The following is a 23,428-nucleotide window of genomic DNA, read 5'->3' on the forward strand; positions in this document are numbered from 1 at the left end:
AGTAATTCAGGGAGCAACTCTGAGCCGAGCCAAACTTCTCGGTTGCACAATAAAAGCTTGTTCAAGCTCCTCCAAACTTTTACCCGTCTCCTTTTCACCCAGGGACCCATTAGTCCACCGTTGGCCCCAAACACAGCATATGGCGATAACCCTCAGCAGCCTGCAGCAGCAACACACACTGGCGTGTACACACACTCTCATGTATACTCATCGGCCAGTTCAGAGAAAAACACACATCGCAATCGTCATCCATCACTGTCAGCTCCAGCAGGGAAATGAGCTGTCAGAAACATGGTGCCTCAGAACTGATGGCGTGATTACACTTGAACCTCAGATGCAGATAGGAGGAAGACAAATGCACCGTTTCACCGCAGGTACCTCGCACACCTCCAGCGGCAGGAATCATGCGTGATGGCAGAGTTTAGCTTCAACGGGAGCCGCTGTGGTTTTAAGACGCTGATAGCAGCGTTTTAAATCTGCAATCGGGGCCAAAATACACAGTGGTGGACCCAGACCGGCTGGGATAACAAGCTGGAGATGAAACATCTCCGAACACAGCAGCTGGCAGGAGGTAGCGAGCCACGTGTTTCCCGAAAAAGCATGAAAAGGTTGCCTCAATTTTGTAAGACTTATTAGGACTGCATGCCAAACAGAGGCAGAACGAGCTTCCTGATAACAGCGGCGGCGTCTCGTCTGTCTGCTGCGCTCAGAAACAAACACCGGTGGACACAAAGTGCACTCAGGAGAGCAACTGGAGCCGGGAGACACCGGGACAGTAAAGCCGGTGCGAGCACAGACAGTCCCGAGCTTCCCGGCGAAGCGGCAACACGCTGAATATAATGAGGTAATAATCAGAGCTTTCCTCAAGGCGTCTTTTCAAGCCTGAAGCCTGAAGCCACTTTGTTTAGTCATGTACAAGATCCAGAAAGTCCCAATTTGTCCCAGAAGGAAGGAAGCATGCTGTTACATCGGACAAGAAATTGGCAACTAGTGGCTGGATTACTTTTATAATCCAGGCACTAGTTGGTCTCATGACAAACTGAGCCTGTTTTGAAGATGGCGTTCTTGGCTGCTGGTCTCACTGCTGCGCCGCGTTCTGAGAGGAAAAGTACCATTCGCAGCTTCACTTTCATTCCCACTGCTTCGGCCGTCAGTCACGACGCGCCGGCGACGCCGCGCTCCCACCGCAGCCCTGGCAGGCCGCCCCGGTCCGAACCACTTCCTGTTTGTGCTCAGCCCGTTTGAGCCGCCGGTTTCTCTCCACGTACCAAACATCCGGGTAAACCGGCATCGTTAGCCGTGAAGGGTAATGAGGTTTTCTGTCTTCAGGTTGATTCAGGATCGTGTTCTGGCGGTGAGCTGACGGATATTCCCGTCGACAAACTATTGAACTCTGTGGTTTAAATGTCGCCTCATTCGTCACTTCGAGCGGAGAGATAAGAGTCTCTTTAAAAGAGCCTTAACTGTGGAACAAACTAAGAATAAGATGAAAAGAAATTTTAACTTAATTAAAAAAAAAAAAAAGGTTTGTGTGTGACAGTGATTACACACACTGATTAGCCATAACATTATGACCAGTGACAGTGACGCGTCGTGGCTGCTGTGGAGGTTTGAGGTGCGTCGAGCTGCCAGTCAACATTTCCTCCTCGAATCTGACCTGGAAGAACCGAGCATGAAGACATGAAGGTTCCACAACCGAAGCGTCTCCCAGGCTGCAGCTCCTTCGCGGCGTCGCCGTTCTTCAGTGGTCATAATCAGTCGCGAGGCGAGCGAGCTGACTGGATTGAAAGGTGTCCGAACTCGGTCCCGAACGTCATCTATGTTAAAAACATTTTCAAATGCTGCAAAGGCCAAAACAAATATGAACAGAGCTTCAGAATGACCCATAAACCATCAGAATAGCTTCAGTATCAGAGACGATACAGCAGACTGCAGCCCATGGTTTAGGCATCAACATGTGTTTTAGTTTGAAATCAAGAGGAGTTGTGACTGACAGCAGGTTTTCTTTACATCCAGGTTCAAACTTTCAGGAAAGCCTCCTTTAACAAATTGCACTAATTCCAGACATCAAATTTGAGTTTGCACCTGTTCAAGGTGTTGATCAAAAGGATTTCCCACTGTTATTTTTAATTATAACAAATTTCAATCTCATTTATTGGCCTCAGTAAAATTTAGGTTTTTTTTTTTTTTTTTTGTTTAGACAAAAAATAAAGAACCTAGACCATCAATAATACAGAATACTGAAACATTCTGACGTGTTATGTGAGTGATATGAAGATTTTATTCACACAAGGCCAGACTGGATCCGTCCTGCGTCAATCTTCACACTGCAGACGATGGAGTTCCAGCACTGACAGACGAAATCCTTTCAAACTTCACACAGTGATATATATGTATATATATATATATACACTAAAGTATGCCAGGTGCATCAAAGAGCCGTCTACTCACTTTTGGTAAAGTCAGGAGTGATTTTGACGACCAAACCTTCAAATGAAGTGGAACTAAATGCGACGCTGGAGAAAGAAATATCCAGCAACGAGTTAATTAATCAAGTTCTTCTGATGAAGTGAGTTGAAGGGATTCCTGCGTCCACCAGGAAGTGAGTTTTCATGGCATGACCCGGCGCTCTGCAGAACAACTGAAAGAGGGAACAAGATGGCAGCCGACAGTAGCATACCTGCGGAGATGTGACGTCCTGCATGCTTCATCTTCCTGCCAGCTGCAGCTCATCAGACGGCATTGAGGGACTCATTAGTGGGCTTTTCTACGGGCTGGAGGACGACACCACCGTGAGACGAGGCGCGTTGCAGCAGGAAGAGAGAGGAAGCATGCAGGACGGAGGTGGACACCCCGGGTTTTAGTGGTCTCACATCAGCAGGGAGAAACCAGCCAGGCTCACCGCGGTCTGAACCAACCCACAATCCTGTTCTGTTCTGCTTCATGATGGGAGGAAGAGCCGACATCCAGGGATCAAACAGCGGCGTCGCTATGAACGCTCGCTATGAACGAGCCGGTTCTCCCCGTGGGAACTTCTCTGACACCTCCTGCTTAAAACCCAAAAAGCCAGAAAACTCACGAGGCCGCGCTTTCCCCGTCTGGGTTCAAACTGAAAATCAAGATCAAGCGAGCTTCTACCCTTCCCACCGACACGAGGAACCAACCTGAGGCAGACCAGATAGTTCTGACGTTGGCTCTACAGCGCAGAAACGATGACGTCTCGGTGTTCATACAGTGTGTGTGTTTGACAGTAAACAGGCGCTACAGCCGCTGGGCTCGCCGGAGAAGCTTCTGTCCTGCAGCGCTGATCCCACCTTGTTCGCTTAATGCCGTCCGGCTCCATTTCAATTAGCGTCCGCCAGCGATTCAGCCTGTCTTCACAGCTTATTGCTCAGCAAAGTTCTGGGGGATTTATGATTTATTTGGTTTAATTGAAGAGGAGTTCCCTTTACACAGCAGCCGCTGGGTTTCTCCTCAGTCCGTCTCTTCTGTGGAATAACCCCGGTGTGAGATCCACCAGCCCCCCCCCCCCCCCCACCCCCCCCACTCCCAGGGCTCCAGCCAGACACTTCTTCTCTAGTAATTGCCATGGCCGCCGGGCCCTGCTATATACAATATACCGGTGACTGCTCTTTGCACCATCAACCTATACCAATCAATTCTAACCTGAGGAAGGCTAAGTAACGAGAATATGAACACTAACAGCGCTCAGTGAAATGTCAGTATGGATTTTATTGTGGCGGTCGATCTGCTGTCCAGGCTTGCTTCCGATGATCCGGTGCAGCTATCGGCCCGATCGGCTCGGATTCCGCTCCGGCTCCGTCCTCTTCGTTAGCCATTAGCTCTTTATTGGAGCGGCCTGTGCTAACAGGCCGTGATAGATATTACTGCATATGTTACATTAGCCTAATTAAATAAAGTGGCGCCGTGTGGCCTCTAAAGCTGATAAATGCAAATTCTAAAGGAGTAACGGCGCGCATTACTGTTGTAAGCTCGCCATTTACTGTATGTCAATTAAGAAAACACTTATTTTCTACAAAACAAAGTAAAATTGCTGTTCTATAGAACAAAATTAAAAAAAAAAAAAACTTTTGTTCAGTGATATGTTGATGCAATCAAAATGAATAATAATTTAATGTTTTTCTTTGGGTAAAATAACTTAATTTTTGACACTTATTTACACAATTATTTCATTCATATTCTGTAGTTTTTATAATCTTTTCTTGTAATTTAGCCCAATTAGGCTCAGAGCTAAATGCAGATTCCGACGTTTGCTGCAGAACTGTGTGAATTAGAATGAAGAAAGTTGTCTTTTGACTGAGGTGGAAGCAGCAGGTAAGCGTGATGTTCTCAGACGGCGGCGTGTCGCTGACCAGCGAGACCTCGGCGTGTCGCCTCTCGTTCCGCTGACCCGCGGAGACTTCATCATTCCGCCGTTCGATGGATACTTGAACAACGTGTCTGATTTCATTTGGAAAACGCAGTGAATGAGTGAGTCGTGTGGCATTTGGCTGATCGATGGACGTGGTTATTGAGCTGTGAAGCTCAGCTCTTCGGCCGCCGCGCTATGAGCGTGTTCTCCGGCGTTCGGCTGACCGGCGGACGCTCAGCGGGTCCCGTTATTTAGCTGTCTATTGAGCATTTAATCAATGAGTTCTGTGGCATTTCAGTGACCAATGTATATTTAGTGGATCATGCTATTTAAGCTGTTTAACGGACAATTCATTAGCAGACGAGTGGCATTTGGCTGACCGGTGGAAATTTGAAAATGAGATTGGAAAACATGAGAAGTGTTTAATTAAAGTTTATTGAATGGTGGGAGCTCCACACGCCCGGCCGGCGCCAGGGGTGCCTGGGCGTTATTTGTGAATGCGAAGGTGATGTTATGATGAAATGAGGATTTCAGAACGTTTCCCGAGGCCGACATGCGCTCACAGAAGACTTTTCTTCACCGGAGCGCCGACAAAGGGCATATTGAGGAGCGATGCAGACATTACAGAATAACAAACAATACCGTCTCACACCTACACTCTGCATAGACTGTTAAAGTACCACTCTGTGCGTGTGTGTGTGTGCATGTGTGTGCGTGTGTGTGTGAGTGAGAGAGAGAGAGAGTTGCAGAGGCCATTTAAGGCAACACTGCATGATTTTGGGTTCCATCCACCTCCTTATTTGCGACTCAACAAATATAAAATACCAGCTGTGCCCCATGGACCTATCCAGTCGTTTATCACAAAGAGTGTTTGGCCGCTTCCTTCGCTTTTTAACGCACAATAATTTGCTCTGTTGGCAAGTCATTACATTTTCAAAGGGCAGGAAATACATTATCAAAAGTAGGTTACTGTAGTAATACTTTATTATTCTTTAACACCCTCTTAAAATATTTTTTCAAGGAATTTCATGCTTCCAAAATGATCTCTACCCAAATGACAAACTGGCTTTAACACGCAAAAATGATTTCCTTTCATCCTTTTGCACACAAATTAATAAAATGTGGCCTGTTTTAATTGAAAATGAGTGTATGAGATATTGTACTCCTATTAAAATGTTAATTGTACTCGGGAATGACTGAGGAGTCGACAAGATATTTGTGTTGAGGGGAATCAGAGCTTTGCCAATTCCTGTTTTTGGCTTGGGTGAAGTGTGTGTGTGTGTGTGTGTGTGTGTGTGTGTGTGTGAGTGTGTGAGAGAAACGAAGATGCGGCCAAAGGATGGAGGTGGGAGAGAACAGCGGAGTGGAAGAAAGAGAGTGTGTCTTTAGATGAAATGCCGCTCGCCGCCTGAAGCGGTTTCCGTTGGACTTGATCCTCCAACATATATATGGAAGGATTTATACGCTCCCTGATTATGTTCATCTTTCTCTCTTTCAGTTGCTGCAGCTTTGATTCGTTGTGTGTGTTGCAGCGTTTTGTGTCTTTCTTTCACTCATGAGCTGAGAACCTGATCCAGAGATTTTTTTTTTCCAAAGTAAAATCGTGAAATACTGTTTTTGGCATTTTCCTTTGTGGATATTATACATTCAGCGTGTTTACCGGATCATGTGGTGCACTGAGATGAGTTTTTGTCTGAATTCTCTTTGTAACTTGGTGTTTGAAAACTGTTGCATCGTTGATCAGATTGCATTTCCTCAGCTGGCTCCTCGCCACTTTTATTTGTGAACTTTTTGGTCAGACATCTTCTGTGTCGAACCTCTTCTTCTGTCTCCTTTTCCTCCACAGCGTTGTCTCTGGGACCGATCATTTGCAGTGCAGTAACCTCTCTCGGTGTGATAAATCCAGACTGATTTACCGCGACGCCGTGTGAGAATTTCCCGTTCAGACATCCTTTAGACAATACCAGTCCCAGCAGACTGTTCTGTTTTAAAGGTTTAAATCCTCACTGCCGTGCTCCTGTTTGATGCTATTCATTGCATTATCCTTAATTTATCTCCGGATCAGAGCTCAATCACAGCTGATTGGTGTGAGCGTGCGATTAGCGCACTTTACACAACCTGAAAACCAGGCTAGAGTGTGAATCCAGTCTTTAGTATGCAGGTTTTGTATATTATGCTCACCAATGTGGCAGGAGGGTGCAGCAGAGCTTTTCAGGGGCCGTTTTAATGGTGTTTTTCTCAACAGTGGGTTTGGCTAATGCGTGCCCCGTATAACTGGTATTCAGGGACGAATCATCGGTTTGGCTTCTGGAGGATCCAGCGAGTGGATATTGGATCAGCCGCAGGGTGAATACCAAAGACTGAGTGACAAGGCCTTAAAAGAAAAAAGCCAGCGCTCCTCCATTCACATCAAGCTGTCTGTTTGAGGCACTTCAGTCTAGACGGTTGTTTCTCAGCCTCTCAGCCACACTCAGGTCTTCAGCGAGTCCCGGTGACACCATGAGGCTGCATAAATGAAACTTCTTCCTCTCAGATCAGTCTTTCTCTCTGCTTCCAGAGAGCTGCGCCTGCCAGGCTTACAGTTGACCCAGGAGACCAGAAACCTGTTTAGTCCCTTCGGTGCATATCCTGCAGCTCACTAATGTCCCACTTACACCAGCTGGCACACACTTTAAACTTCCTCCAGATGCTGAACGCTGCCTCCAACTCTCAGCGCCATTATTTCTGCCGCGCTCCCGACTTAATAGTTTCTTCATTTGCAGAACTGTAATATAGAAACGCAGGTTGAGTGCTTCCACTAACTTTGGTTTGTAATATTTTTGGCATTTGCCTGCTCAGTGGTCTGTGTATTTTTATTGTCGTCACACGGCGAACAGGAAGTGGATTATAGGTCTTGGGAACGGCGCGTGAAACAAACAGAGGGGTTATTTCCAGCACATTGGGCTCATTTGGTTCATCTCTCTGATGGGCTTTGAAAAACGGATATTTTTTTGTTCCTTTCACACAAACAGGGATTATAATACACTTTGGTTTCATATTCAGGTTCTGAAGGTTTAGCTTGTGTTGTTGGAGCGGTGCTGAGCTCTCATGGAGTCAGTGTCGAGCAGGACATGTGTTCATGTTGGACATTATGAAAGATAAAGGGAATATCTCGTAATACAGTGGAGAGGTAAAAGCCGTGTGGAGCCAGCTGAGGAAACGTCTCCCGCCACTGCTGAGCTACACCTGCGTCAAAAACACCTTTATCAGACAGAAATCACCTTTTGCTGCACATTGTTCCCCAGTATGAGAGCAGAAACGCCTCTGTCAGTGTGTGTGTGTGTGTGTGTGTGTGTGTGTGTGTGTGTGTGTGTGTGCTATATCAATTGTTGCGTGTAGGAAGGAAAAGCTGGAAATGTGTGTATGGTGTGTGACAGTGAGGACTCTCCCGTTGAAAATAAAGGAAGGGGCTGATCTCATCAGCTCCTTGGCCGAGCCGGAGCCGGAGCCGGATCCGGATCCGGAGTCGGAGCTGGAGCCATAGCCATAGCCGGTGCCGGTGCCGGTGCCGGTGCCGGTGCCGGAGCCGGAGCCAGAGCCGTGGAGTGTGAGTGATCATCCGGCTGCAGATAGTGGAAGGACCATGGCGCTAAATTGATATTACACTCAAAGGTCAGTTTGCTTGTCACGGTGAGTCAGTCAGGGAGAGCGGCGGCCGCTTTGTGCGTCCGCTGGCTCTTACCGAGTTTAGTCAATACGGTGAAAATAACCCTGGACGGTGTGACGGCGGCTCCGGAGCCTCGGAGCGCGGCTTCCTCCTCCCATTCATCAGTTCTGATTGGTGCACAGAGGCCACTGCGTGAAGCATGGAACCCACAGCCTCTGCTTTTATTTTGGCAGTGTGGCTGCTCATGGCAGAGCAGGTGTGGTGAGGGAGGATTCTAAGAGTTTCAAACCGTGCATTTAATTCCCTGAAGGTGTAGCAGTAAATATTTAAATGGTAATCATAATGTTAGTGTTCAGAGTGTGTTCCAGCAGAATCCGGACTGGGAGGAAATCGTTGTTCCTACTGTCCGTCCCCTGAGCGTGTGCACAACTGCAGTTTACTGCTGCCGTGGAGCCCATGAGCAGTTTCAGAACGTAGCATTTTCAGCTCGGAGCGCCGTCGTCGTGTGAACACCCTGAAAGTTTTCCATTTTCTCCTGGGATCCAGGGCGTGTGCACGAGGCCTGCTGCTGCAGCAGCACGCCATCAGCAGGGAAACTGAAATGCCCGCTGGAAACCGCCGTGTGTATGTGTGTGTGTGTGTGCGTGTGTGTGTGCAGACGGTGGTTTTTGCTCCTGCTCCATGCAGTGGTGTCCGGCGCACCGAGCCGTCTGCTCCGGCGCTTCCCTGCCTGGAGGGGAGAAACTGCTGGCCAGCTTTTTTATGAGCATCACACGCTTCTTGCAGTCTTTTGTTGCTCGCCTTGTTCCAGCTCCGCCGCCGCCGCCGCCGCCGCCACGCTCACACCGAACGGCTCTCCTCCAGCCCATAAATCCACCGCTTGACTCTTCCATTGTGATTCAAATGTCTCACAACTTTCATGTGAATGGGGCTGTAAATGTACATATTTACACACACACACACACACACACACACACACACACACACACACACACACACACACACACTGCGGCTGCAGTCAGCATCCTTGATCGCCTCTAGTAACACATGTCAGAGAACTTCAATTCATCAACAGAATGAGAGAGAGATCAGCATTTTTGGCAAGAAACAGGACACACACACACACACGCGCGCGCACACACGCACACACGCGCACACACACTCTCTCTCTCTTCCCCTCTCTCCCTCTCACACAGACAATTTTCTGCCTCCCTCACGCTCCACTGATCGCAGTCACACTGCTGGCTCGCCTCCACACCCACACATACATACATACATACTGAGTCAGACTCACACTGACTCTCCTGCACACACACACACACACACACACACACACACACACACACACGCTGTGAGTCACACACATTGCAGCAGATCCCTCTCTCTCTCTCTGTGTCTATTTCTCCCTCCCTCTCTCTCTCTCTGCTCTCTGCTCCCCCTCCCTCCCTCCATCCCTCCCTCTCCCTCTCCCTCTCCCTCTCCCTCTCCCTCTCCCTCTCTCTCTCCCTCTCCCTCTCTCTCTCTCCCTCTCTCTCTCTGGTCCCTCCTCAGAACCACTCGGGTCTCCATCCCGGCTGCTGATGCTGCTTCCTCTGAAGCTCCGTCTCCTCCGCGCTGCTCTCTCTCCCAGTCACTCCCTCTCCGATTCCGTCTTTCTTTTCTTTCTTCCTTTCTTTCTTGGCCGCTCGCTCGCGCTCCTCGTCACCCCGCTGATCCCTCCGTGAGCGTGTGTGTGTGAGCGCGTGTGTGTGAGTGTGTGCTCGGACCGGGCTTGTGTATCGTCGGCGCGAGCGGGAACATGCAGCATCCCGGAGGAACATGCGTGGCGCTCCCCAACGTGGATGCCTGTCCTCAGCTGTCCTGCGCTGCGCTCACCTTCATGTATTTACAGCAGGTGAGTGGATGAGAGTGTGTGCGCGCGCGCGCGTGTGTGCGCGTGCGGCTGTGCTGCATGTCTGCATGCTGCTGGACGTGGGAAGTGGACTGGAACAATAACTGCGTGCTCCTACTTGCACAGCAAAATAAGAGAGGCGGCGTGTGTATGCGTGCGTGTGTGTGTGTGTGTGTGTGTTGGTGCGCTCGCTCGCGCACGTGCGCGCCCGCCCGCGCGCGCTGCAAATGCGCAGCGCTCGTTCGGGAAGCGTCGGTCCTGCTGCGTGCGTTGACGCTGGGGGTTTTCTCGTGCACTTTGAGGGGAGAGCAGGGGGAAGTCCAGCCAGGCTGCCATGAATCACAGCAGCATCCTGCCGCACACACACACACACACACACACACACACACACACACACACACACGCACGCACACGCACTCCAGCACTTCTGCTCTCACACACACCGTTTGGGGATGTTTCACGTTTCATATTTAATCTTCCAGATGAATAAATTATTTTGCTGCTGCGCTCAGTTCTTAAAGAAATACTGCTGAGAACACACTGGAAGCCCAAATGCCCCCCACCCCCACCCCCACCCCCACCCCCCATCCAAAAAAAAAAAAAAAAAAAAAAAAAAGAAAGAAAGAGCAATTGCTGCATTGCTGTTTAGGTGCCTGACACACACACTGACACACACACCGAGGCGCTCTCAGGTGTTCGGGGGATGCTGCTGGTTCTGTGGATGTTTGAGTGTAACAGTAGTGAGGATGAGGAGCTGGAGGCAGGAGATGAAGACCAGAGGCCAGGCTGAGGGGGTCCGGCTCGGTGCACCTCACAGCCATCTCGCCTCACGTGCACGTCTCCAGGCTTGGTGTGAGCTGACTGAAAGCTAATCCAGTCTCCAGTCAGGAGATGCGTCCACATTGTTGTGTTTTTGTCAGCCGCGGTGGGAGTGTGTGTGTGTGTGTGTGTGTGTGTGTGTGTGTGTGTGTGTGTGTGTGTGTGTGAGCCAGGTCTGTGAAGCTGAGGAGATTCTCATGAAATCAGACGTTTACTTTAGCATGAAGGAGGAGTTTCCTTCGGCAGGCTGAGAGGGATGCTCTCTGAAACCAGACCTGAACGCCGCTCGGCTGACTTATGAGACGTTTCATTGTGTCGGTGGATCCTCGGTCCTGCGGTTCAGTGTCTAAACGGATTTAGTTTCATAGTTTCATCTCTCTCTCTCTCTCACACACACACACACACACACACACACACACACACACGGTCTGGATGGTCTCCAGTCTGGGTGTTGGTCCTCATGTCAGTGTCCAGAAACATGGCAGGCCTCACCGTGGGTGTGTGAGTGTGTGAGTGTGTGTATGAATGGGTGAATGTCAGGAGCAGTGTGAAGCCCTGCTGACAATAAGCTGCATGAATGGAGTCCGTTTACGATTTTACAGTCGTGTGTGTGTGTGAATGAATGATTTTAAAAACAATGATATTAAAGAGAGTGTGTGGTTCTTCCTCGTCGCTGTCAGACTGAGCTCATCATGACTTTAAATACAGAAACAGCTGATGTGATTAAATATTGAAGCTCATCATGACAGGATGAAGCAGCAACACTCAGGTTTTCCACAGTAACGACAAATAGATGTTTTTCTCCTTGTTTTGCACATTGTCTAAGATATTGTTTGTAATGAGTGCATATGTCGAGGCGTGTGTGTGTGTGTGTGTGTGTGTGTGTGTGTGTGTGTGTGTGTGTGTGAGCACTGGGCTGGAACCTGATCCTGTTTGTGGCAGCGGGGTTGCCACCCTGCCTGCAGACGTCTGCACGCTGGCACGGTGTCATCTGATCATCACGCCACGCCGATCAATCGGCGGCCGGGCCCGGTCCCAGTAGATGGCGCTGCACCGTCACACATCCGTCACGCCGGGCTCCATATGGCCTCAGACCCTGCGGGAGGGACCGGGTCCGGTGCTGCTCCACGCCAGCCGTCCTCTGGACGGAAGCTGCTGGACTCCTCTGAAGGAGCGCCGAGGCCTCTGTGGACCAGACCTGGATCCCTCCAGTGTGGTCTAAGAATCATGATACATCTCTATAGTGATACAACCTGAGGTGGAGGTTCAGGCGGTGTTTTATCGGAGGAGTTTTGAATGTGGCCCTGGTTCTCCCCCCGAGGCCCCCGGACTGTCCGGGGGGGGGGAGGTGACGAGCCGAGGCCTTCAGAGGAACGCAGACTGAACCGGAAGACGCCCGATCGGCACTAGGCCCTTTGATAACACAGCGGTGAGACGAATCCCAGAGCGCCTCCACCGTCGGACGTGATTCCAGTGGAAGGAAATAATATTCCTGAGCTATAAACGGATTCCCAGCTCATGCTGGAGCGTCGTGGAGTATTCTCACAGCCGTTCTCTTTGTGTTCTCTGTTCTCTACACGCTGTAAACACGGGTTTGACGTGAAGCGGAGGGAACGGCGCAGGAGCAGACTCTGCTGCAGTGGCGTGAGCGGAGGCAGCTCGGGTCACCGCCGTTAATTTGTGGCGGTAGTGTGTGTGGTAATGAATAAGCGACAGAAGGCTGCAGCCTGCAGCTGCTTCGTCTTCATTACGTCCTGGATGTTAGAAGTATTGATGTAATTGAGCCGGTGGATGTAAATCATAGTGAACATCCCACCTTCTTTTCTTTAATCGTGTGTGTGTGTGTGTGTGTGTGTGTGTGTGTGTGTGTGTGTGTGTGTGTGTGTTGCACTGCAGTAAAGTACGAGTACCGCCGTGGGAAACGGCCCGGAGTCCTCCAGCCTCCAGGGTCCCACAGTGCCTCCTTGCATGTCAGCGTTGGCCCGGAGTTGGACGTGGACGTCCGCGGAGGGACGGCTGGCGGAGCGTCTCCCTCCGCGGACGCCGTGTCCGCCTCGCTGTTTGGGCCTGTTCGTGTTGGATAAGTTAATGAGATTAACGGTCGTTTTCACGCAGCAGCATGAAGTTTAATTTGAGCCGATCGGAGGATTTGTCCCTCGGCTTCCTGCCCTGTTTTCTCCGTCTTGGTGACAGTTTGTCTTCAGTCCTTCACAAGTCTTTCCGCACTCTCTGAACTCTTTCTGCTGCTCTCTTTCTGGGTTTTAAAGCACATTTGATCATTTTCAGAGGAGATTTTCATCTTTCTGGCCCTGCCAGTGAAATCCAGCAGTAGTGCAGGTCTCTCTGTGGCGCCGTAGCTTCTTTCTGTGGTCACACAGTGACACCTAGTGGTGGCAGATGGTACACACAGCTCCAGACCAAGCCTCGGTTTGTTATCAGATCTTCAAGTAGGGCCGTGATTTTATGGTTTTTGTTATATCGAGCATGTGGAAATAGACCAAACCTGTTCTGCCATCAACTGGCAGGAATAATTATTTTACAGCTCTTTTCCACTGAGCAAAGATTAAGAAAAAAAGACTGAAAGACGATCTGCTCGGCTCCTGAACCTGCAGGTGCAAAAGAAAACAGCTGATGGACAGAGGGGGCGAGAGAAAGAGCACTGTTCTCTGAACACACTCCAACACACACACATCAACACACACACGTGCATCTTATAGCTATTGAAATGATGATTTTATCTTCAACATTACGGCGTGTTGAGCTTGGTTTTCTCCGTATTGTTTCTCGAGCAGCTCCAGATGAGCTCAGGCTGCCCTGACTGAACCACATGCTGTACTCGTCCTACAGAACAGGTAAAGGGGCGCTGCGTTTTGCTTTTTGTGGGTTTTTTCTCCTCCCATGTTGGGAGTGTGTTGACCGATTGATTCGGAGGGCTCGGGTCACTTTGGGGTGCTTGGGGAAATCAGAGGGCCCTGCAATAAATCCTCCTCCAGAGATGAATGTGAGCCGTGCAGGACGTTTCCCTGCAGTCTGGTCTTTCTGGCGGATCGCTCCATCAGGAGGCGTCGCTCTGCACGTGATGAGAGGGAACGCTGACACTGTAGAAACATCATCAGTGGTTCTATGAGGCGTTGGAGCTGCAGCCAGCATGCAGATTCTCTCCCCCACTCCTCACGCTAATATGTGGGTTTGTGTCGCGGATGACAAATAGCCTGTGGATGAATAACAACATCCATCAGCGAGCGGAGGGCCCTCCGCCTGTGGTTGTGGCGTTCGTCTCCCTCTCTCCAAATGATCGGGAAATAACAACAAAACATCAAACCCTCAACTTCTGCGCTCGCCGCCGCTGCTCCTGCAGACGCGCGCTGTCTCCCCATTCCTTCAAATTCCAGGGCCTCATAAAATATTAAATTCAACTGCATAGCATCTGCAGAGCGGCAGATATTTATTTTAGTTGCAGTTCCATTAAAAGAGCATTTTATTTCCTGGCCGCACACATGCACAAATGCCAAACAGCTTAAATAAATGATGACAATAGAGAATAATAAGAAAATCGTCTCGCAGACGGCCGGCGGAGCGGAGTGTGTGCTGGAGGTGTTGTAAACACTCCTGCCTGCAGCTCGCGGTGGACCGCTCAACTTTCGCTTCCATTAGCCGTGTTTGCATACGCGGTGTGAACCCGCCGCGTTTCGGAGAGGGAGACGGCGACGTGAGCGGCGAAGTGGCGAGGGGCGACGGCGGAGTGTGACCAAGCGAAGGCCCGGAGCCGAGGAATATTTTAACGGCACTCCGGGATGAAAGAGCTAAATGATGAGCAGAGAAAATGGATTCTGCAATCTGACCATTTGTCATTAAGCAACTTTCCTCCATTAGTCTTATTCCTTCATCCACTTCTTTCATCCCCGACGACATGCCGGGTGTGTGTGTGTGTGTGTGTGTGTGTGTGTGTGTGTGTGTGTGTGTGAGACAGAGAGAGAGAAAGCTTTTGTTTCAGCTTGCACTGTTCAAGTATTCCAGATTGTGCCGATGTGTTGGCATGTCATGCTGTAGCATTGTGCATCTGTGTGTGTGTGTGTGTGTGTGTGTTTGTGTGTGTGTGTGTGTGTGTGTGTGTGTGTACACGCCTTGCCTACATAGGGAATCTGGGTCTTTGAAGCTATATATAGTCGAGCCGTGTAAGACATTTTGAATACATCTGAAGGCCTTTGGGGATTTCGCGTGTGTGTGTTATTGTGTGTGTGTGTTTGTGCGTGTGTGCGTGTGGACAAATTTCCAGACATTGCTGCACATTAATTATTTTTTGATGCACATACTGGGATGGTTTTTCGATTTCTCAGCGAACATGCGTCACATGTTGTCGGTCCGTCAGAGACACGCCGAGCAGCAGCTTCATTATGCAGACGCAGCGCCGTCGGTCTGGAACTCGCCGAGCTCCCGGCACGCATGCGGCCGTGCTGCAGAGCCCGCCGCCGCTCGGCACAGTCTCCAGTCTGCCTGCAGAAAACACACACTCCGTCCGGAACGGGAGGCGAGCTCGGAGCTGCAGAAGAAGAGGGACCCGGACCGCTCCATCTCTTCTTCATCCGGACTCCTCACATCCAGGACGCCTGCTGTATGGAGGCAGCGGAGCAGGGAGGGCAGGGGGGGCCGGGAGGGCAGGGAGGGCAGGGAGGGCCGGGAGGGCAGGGAGGGGGGCGTTCGTCTCAGGCTGCTGTGAAGAAACAACTTAGAACTGTTAACGGGTTTTAATAACAGCTGCTGGGTCAGAGCAAGAAATGTTCTGGTTTATTAACTCTGCTGAACAACTTTACAGTAGACAACAGGTTTATTATTATCATTATTATTATTATTATTATTATTATTATTATTATTATTATTATTATTATTATTATTTCAATATCAACTCTCCAGATGTAAATTGGCCTGATTTTAGAATTAAACGAAAAGTGAAAGGAGTGAGTCATTATAAAGAACAGTTAACTCGGAATGGCGTACCGAATGATGCACACAGTGTGTGAACGCCGGAATGTGGAAGAAGAGATCCCAGCGCTCACACAAGAAGGTCGTCTCGATGAGAGCTTTTGCATTTAACAGCATTAAAACATGTGGATGTTTGGGTTGAAGTGCAGATTGTATTTTAATTCGGGCTTCATTCAGTCACCCCAGGGAGGGTCTGTTTAGACGACGTTTTCAAGTGAAAATCGAAAACTTTGGTTGTGTTTGTTTCTAAAACAACGGTGAAAGAAGAACTTTCTGAAAACGGCTCCAAGGTGGGACTTTTTGAAAATGCTTTGTAAAGTTACATCTGTTCCTCTGAAGCTGCTGCTGCTGGAAAGCAGTGACGACGGTTTTCTCTCCATTGTAGCCGTCATTCCTCCAGCAGCCACTGGGGGGCAGCGCAGCCAAGACATGGCAAACTTCGGACATTGTTTTCAGAGTTGTGGAGACTGAATCTTTGCGGTGCCGAGTCTGTTAGCGGCTGAGATGAGAGGATGTTGAGTTCTGTCACAGCAGAGCGTGTGAAGTGTGCCGAGCAGACGTGAAGCGAGCTGCTCCCTCCAGAACCTCGCCCAGTCCACGTCCTCCTCTCTTTTATTGTTCATTTTGAATAAAAAGGAAGACATTTATTCATATTTCTGACAGGGACAGATCGTCTGAAATGAGCCAGTTGGCCCCATAGACTCATTTTCTGGAGTTCTCCCCGGCCGCCTCCTGAAACGACGAGCTAAAATTAGAATATAATGACACATCAGGATAAACACACAGGCATAATCTCTTTATTTTCTTTGGGGCTTCGGCCTTATTTCCTCCGCGGTGTCCCTCACATGCCCACCGCAGGCCTCACCGTGGATAACGCTCTTTCCCCGCTCACGCTAAGTCCTCCTCGTCTCCCTCCAGCTCCTCTCGGGAGCTATTTCTGGGGCGGCAGCAGCCTAAAGGTTGGAGAAGCCGGGCTGCAGCTGCCAGGCGGCGCTTTCAACGTCCACGGATTGAGCGTGAGCCCGGCAGCCGCAGCCCGGCTTCGCCAGCTCATGAATGGGAAAACACACTCATGAATAGCAGACGGTCACACGGCCCCACGTCACAGCGCCGCTTTCACCGGCAGGGAGGACGGATCTGCTCAGCGGGGCTCTGCAGGAGCGGTGGACACATGGACACACTCGTCCATAAGGACACTCTGAGCTGCTGAGATGACTGCAGGTCTGAGCAGATATTTATATGTTAGTGCTGTCAAAAGATACACTTTTTTAATCACAATGAATCACAGTATTTCAATAGTTAATCCTAATTAATCAGGCTTTGAATTGCATAATTTAAATGGTGTTGTTGTCCGTCCCTAAAGCGTCCATCATGGAGACTTCCTGCAGCGGAGGATTTCTGACCAGAGCGTCGTGATCGGGAATCAAACCCAGAGAAAGAATTTCCTTTTGGACCTCGTTGGATTTTCTTTCAGAATAGAATGCCATGTAGACCAACTTAATACCGGGTCTGTGTTTAGAATACAGTTCTCAAACTGAGCCTAATTGTGCAGTAAAGCTGAAAAACACAGTAACCGTCACTGAACTGTCATTATTTAAGTTGCGTAATGATAATGGACTCTAACGTTTTATTTAACGTCGAGTTTCCATGTTATTCCCAGCAGTGGTCAGGGAGTGAAGCAGGGGGGTCAAACATAAGGTTCGTGGGTCAAAACGGACCCGCAGAAGGCCCCAATCCGGCCAAATCGAACCACCAAGCAAATGGTGAAAATCTCAGTGAAAACAGCAGAACGCTGGGACTCCAGCTGAGATTCCAGGAAACTCGCTGCTGCCAGCGGAGTCTGGAGGAACCTGCAGAATGAAGCCGCTGCAGGGGAGGTCTGGAGGACTTCTACCTGGATTTATGTTCAGACTGTTGTCATTTTCTCTGGGAAATGTTTTTTTGACTTGTGAAAAATCTGAACACATATACTCTGCAGTAGAAGAAAGAAAACCTTTAACGTGAACGTTTAAGGATATTGTGGCAGGAGCTCACCCATCTGGACCGCTCAGAATGCAACCAGGCCCCAGAACTGAAACGGATTTCACAGCTCTGGAGTAAAGCATGTGTGTTTTAAAGCCAATACACACATTCTGTTGGTTTTGAATATTGGCTGGATCAGATTTGACAATGAAAGAGGTCAGAAGTGAAAAAAAAAAAAATAGAAACCTGAAATATCAAACAAACCCAAAAAGAATTTGCTGTTTTCAATCAAACTCATTCAAACGACCGAAATCAGGATATCTGAGAGCAGCGGAGAAAGTCCAGAATGAAAACACGTTAGTGTTAGTGCTCAGATAATGTCAGCCTGTGACCTTTTGTTGTGCGGCGGGTTTCCTTATTGTGCGCTGCTCGCTGCTGTTGTCGTGTTTTGATGTGGCGTTCTCCGGCTGGAGGGTCTCCTCAGTGTGTTCTCCCTCCGCCGCCATTCAGCGCACAGCGCCAGCCCGCTCAGGAACAAGTGGCTTTTCAGCCGCTCTCTCCACCGCAAAGGGTGTGTGTGTGTGTGTGTGTGTGTGTGTGTGTGTGTGTGTGTGTGTGTGTGTGAGCCCTTGTTGAGAATCAGCTCTTGCTCAGAGAGCAGATTAAAGCGCTATCGTCAGACCTGTAGAGACGCAGAGCGAGCGCCGCTCCGCACACAGGAAGATAGTGTCTGTTGCAATTTGAGGCAAAACTAAAAAAAGCCTGCCTCCTTGTCTCTCCTCTGCTGGGGCTTCTGGGACTTCTCTCCTCCGTCTGAATTCCAGCCGGCGTGTCGGCGGCGGCTGCAGGAGCTGCAGGAGCTGCTGGAGTCCTGTGCTCTGCCGTCCGGCTCCCTCCTCGCCTTTACTGAGGGTCATTGGGTCCATACGCTTCCTCAGATGAAGCCCGACCCAAATAAATGTGAATTATGAAGAGAAAAGGTGGAGCTGTGAGGAATTCAGAAGCAGAAGAACAGAGATGATCCTGTGATAAAGATCACTGATAAAAGTCACGGGGAGGCAGCTGAGGAACAGCCCGGTCTGTTTACAGCTCCTGTACGATGTGTTGAGGCAAGTAGAGGCGTCCCGACTAAGAGTTTACAGAGTCTGATCCTGCTGGTCGTCGACTGATAGTGGAATCTGGCATCTTTTTTTTTTTTTTTTTTAGAATTTGAATATAGGCTACAGCAGAATGTTACAGTAATAAAAAATAAATAATTAAAAAAAAAACAGCGCAGGCAGGTAAAACAACACTTATTTTTTCCTACACACTGAAACACAGACTGGAACAAAGTGTCGCAACTTTAAACATCAAACAAATGAATCAGTTCAAATGACCAGAACCAAACCCTCTTCGAACAAACGGGCTAAAGCATGTCTTTTATTTATATCTATAAGCTCTGCAGATAAGCTCACATTTCTCACATTATCTGCTCAAATTAAATGAAATAGGCTTAATGGTGCTGTCGGTCCGTTTCGCAGCGCAACATCCATTCAAAAAAAAAAAAAAAAAAAAAAACACTAAATCAAATAGAATAAGCCTTTTAGATAAATTAAAAAAAAATATAATAACCCAAAATATTACAATTAAACAAAATAAAAGTCAGCATTTAAATTGAAAAGTGAGTGACAGAAACATCTTTCATACATCTGGCTACTTACCCGTTTAAGGTGGAAAGCTGTTAGTTGTTGTGGAGTGACAAGAAAGGAGCTGCTGACACAACTTGCATTTGACTTTTTTTTTGGAACATCTTTGACTTGTTCTGAAGTTTTTTTCCCGACATTGTGAGCCTTTTAAAGTTCAGCCAAATCACCACCGAGACGCTGCTCTGTGATGGAGCTCTGCATCGGACTGTGCCACTCACCATGGTGCTTCATTCACAAACACTAAATAGACAGAATATTGAATAAAACTACAAGTTAAGTATTTTTTTCCACAGTATATTTGATAGGCTAACATGTATATCAAATAGGCTTTATATCATGTTTATTTGGAAAAAAACAAGCAATTCTATGTAAAACCAGTCATTCAGCACCCCCATACAGCTGTGATGGAATGGTCCTCATTTAATAACCACATTTTGCGATGCTTCGACTGTATGATTGGCCGTCGAATCAGGCCCCTTCCAACGAATCGTCGACTCGTCGAATATCTGAAAACACCCCTAGAGGCAAGCACTGAGATAAGAAGTGGTTTTTTTTTTTTTATTTTTTTTCTTCAAATTCAAAGCGTAGCAGATCTGTTTGGTCTACCTCCTGATGGTTGAAGGATCTGAAATACCTTAGAGGTTAGAAAATGACAGAGCAGCTGCATGGAAATATTTAAGAAGGTGGTTAAATTACATTTAATGTAGTTTTGTTTTTCATTTTCAACATTTTTCTTTTGGTGGTTCAGCTGATAAAACCAGCAGGAGTTTAAATTAAAAAAAAAAAAAAAAAATATTAACAGCTGTTTCTGATGTGGTTTGATGTTTTCATGTGATCACTCAGCCTCCTCAGGTTACATCTGAGACGCTTCCTCCGAACCCAGAACTTGGATCTACAGATATTTAATGAACCTTCCGTCCAGATCAGTCTGGACCGAATGCTTCTCTTTATTGCAGTTTTCACACGAGTCGGGTTTTGTTTCTTTCAGCGATCATGAGGGGAATGTTTTCCACTCTTCACCCTCTATTTAATTACACAGTTTTTTCCTCCAAATGAAATTGTGTAGCAATTACAGGCGTGTGTGTGTACATGTCACTGATATGGCTGAGTGAGTGAGTGAGTGTGTGTGTGTGTGTGTGTGTGTGTGTGTGTGTGTGTGTGTGTGTGTGTGTCCTGTTCTGAGGTGCTGTGTCATTCACTGTTCAGTGCACACGCCCATTTCAGCCAGCTCCCAGCTACACACACACACAAACACACACACGCGCGCGCACACACACACACACACACAGTTCATGTAATGACACGCCAGCGCTGCACGGATGAATGGAGTGGGAGATGGAAGGAAAGAGAGCGGAGGAGAGAGAGCGGTGAAGGAAGGCTGCAGAAAGCGGATTAGCAGCAGAGAGAATGGAGAAGTGGGCCGAGGAGCTCAGGACGCCGCTCTGCTGCCGGCCGGCCGCAGAGAGGGAGCTCCACGCCGCCGCCGCACACACACACACACACACACACACACACACACACACACACACACACACAATTAAACACCGCCATTTGTAATTGGTTAAACGGGATTCTCCTCCACACGGTGTGTGTGTGTGTGTGTGTTTTGTGTGTGTGTGTTCATCGGAGCAGCAGCACTCCTACCTCCATACTTCACCACACATACATCAAGAGCTTCTCTCCCACAATTCACCACTGCACGAACACAGATCACACAACACACACGTTCTGATGCAGACATCGTCTCCGTCGCTTTAAACGTTTGCCTCTGCACTCGGATTTATTTTATTACACCATTATTTGTGTTTTCCACAAATTTACACATCCATAATGAAAGAAAAGTCCATCACACAAATACAAATACACACAGTTCTTCAAGTCCCACTTCGTTACTGTGCACATTAATTAATGTGCATGTCAGGTAAAGTCTTTAATAATAATAAATCACAGTCTCTGCCGTTCATTCATTCATTCATTTACAGTATTTACACATCAGATGCAGTAGAAAAACATCCACAGGACATGAGATGAATATGAGTTTACGCCCGTCCGTCACATCGCCTCAGTAATGACTGGATCACTGTCATATCGGAACACATTGCAATGTTTTAATAGTAATCGAGTGAAGCTCTGTATTTTAGTAACTGATTACATGATAACGTAATTCACTACAATAATATTGGTTAAAATTTAAAGGTAATTTTAATATCAGACTGCACATCATAGTACAGGCCGTGGTGTTTCAGTCCCTCAGCATGTCTTCTGCTCATCTCTGTATTATTTAATATCATATATTTTTACTTTATCTTCACATCACAGTAATTGAAATGACCCAGAAAACAAAACTTCTTCAGACTATCTGTAGTCTGCCTTTCAGATTTTGCAGCTTATGTCCAGGTTTATATTTGCAGAGCTGTGTGTGCCTTCCACACAACATGACCAGAAAGAAAGATAAAATCAAACATTTTACATGTGAACAAAAAACAGAATAAATCAAATCAGTGCAGTTTCACAAAGAAACTGATTCAACGCAGTAGAAGTTAAAATAATAACCAGTTAAACCGATTTGTGTTTTTAAATCTGAAAAATATCACTTTTATTGTGTTAAAGATAATCTTTTACAAACAAGTATTTTAGATTGATGTTGAAAAGGTGGTGACTGTAGTCAGACACCGAGCTCACGGGGGGCTGGGTGACACACACACAACCTTCCTGTGTGTGTGTGTGTGTGTGTACTCACCTGCATCACTTCTGGTTGAATTCCCAAATGCTACTTCCAGTTTGGAGGGAAACATGAACACACACACACACACACACACACACACACACACACACACACACACACACACACACACACACACACACACACACACACACACCCAGCCTGTATGTGGGTCAGAGTTAAAAAGCATACACACCGACGCTAAACATCTGTGTCCATCATCTGTCTGTGTGTGTGTGTGTGTGTGTGTGTGTGTGTGTGTGTGTGTGTGTGTGTGTGTGTGTGTGTGAGGCCCCTCAGAGGGCCGGGGCCTCAGTTCCAGTCTGGGTGGTGGATTTGCTCCAGACTGCGTCGTCTCTCCTTCATGCAGTGCGGATCAAACAGGAAGTGTCGTCCTTCTCCACATCAGTGTCTCGTGATGAGTCCATTCTTTCTCCTGTTTCCTTTAAAATGTCCCAAACCAGTCAGAGCCCAGCCTCGGCTTGGTCTCCAGTCTGTTACTGGGCGTCAGGTCAAAGGTCACAGGACAGAGTTCTTCCTGAAATCATCTGGAAGGATCTGGAGACTGATGGAAGTCCCTCGGTGATTGACGTCTCTCTAACAGGACATTTAACTGGACAAATCTGAACTTCTGCAGCTGAAACACTGAAACAGACGTCCAGAAACCAGCTGCTGACGTCAGTGAAAAGAAGATCGCCTGCTGGATCACACAGACGCTTCAGCACGGAGACAACCTGCAGAGTGTCTACACACTGAGGAGAGAGACTCATATCACACACACACACACACACACACACACACACACACGTGTTCCCGGATAAACTAATTTCTCTCACACTCTTCCGATATAATTACTTCTCTCTCACCGCTGCTTTACGCTCTGGCTGACCTTATTATCTTGTTTCTTTGGATTCCTGCTTCGCCTACCGGGGCAGGAAGGCGAGAGGAGGGGCAAAAAGAAAGAGGTGGGCAGGAAAACCACGTCTTCAGACTACTTTCCCCTGAGAAATCTGATTACAACGCTGCATCCAGCCCGGGTGGCTTTATCCCGTTAAAAAGCCTCACATAGAATGTTAGAATGTTTTTTTTATTTTTATATCACCGATATAATTGAATTTTCCTTCATGGCTCTCAAACTAAACTTCGGGCTTATAAACTGCCTTCTGCGGCTCAGAGGTTAACACATAAAGAATTCAGCCAGAAGCTGTGGGACGGTTCAGTTCCTATACCTTAGATGTAAACATGTTTTTAAATATGCTGAAATAAGTTTCACAGTTTGAATCAAACATTTATCAGCAACGCTGCTGACTTCTTCATCTTCTCCTCAAACTAATCAAACATTGATGAAAAT

The 23,428-nt window shown here is 48.0% G+C and overlaps 1 protein-coding gene across 7 annotated transcripts in view; it reads left to right on the forward strand.

The window, feature by feature from the left end:
- Positions 1–23,428, forward strand: part of LOC115387603 (RNA binding protein fox-1 homolog 1-like) — a 248,013-nt gene that overhangs the window by 121,655 nt on the left and 102,930 nt on the right. For 5 of the 7 annotated variants that reach the window (XM_030090382.1, XM_030090380.1, XM_030090381.1 and 2 more), the window contains exon 1: positions 9,814–9,912. The exons of the other annotated variants lie outside the window; for them this stretch is intronic. In XM_030090382.1, the coding sequence (XP_029946242.1) occupies positions 9,817–9,912 (96 nt within the window). In that variant the 5' untranslated portion in view covers positions 9,814–9,816. Of the gene's footprint in view, positions 1–9,813; positions 9,913–23,428 lie in introns of those variants that run through there. 7 annotated transcript variants of the gene reach the window in all.

The sequence above is a fragment of the Salarias fasciatus genome, chromosome 4, assembly GCF_902148845.1.
Source record: "Salarias fasciatus chromosome 4, fSalaFa1.1, whole genome shotgun sequence".
Lineage (NCBI taxonomy): Eukaryota > Metazoa > Chordata > Actinopteri > Blenniiformes > Blenniidae > Salarias > Salarias fasciatus.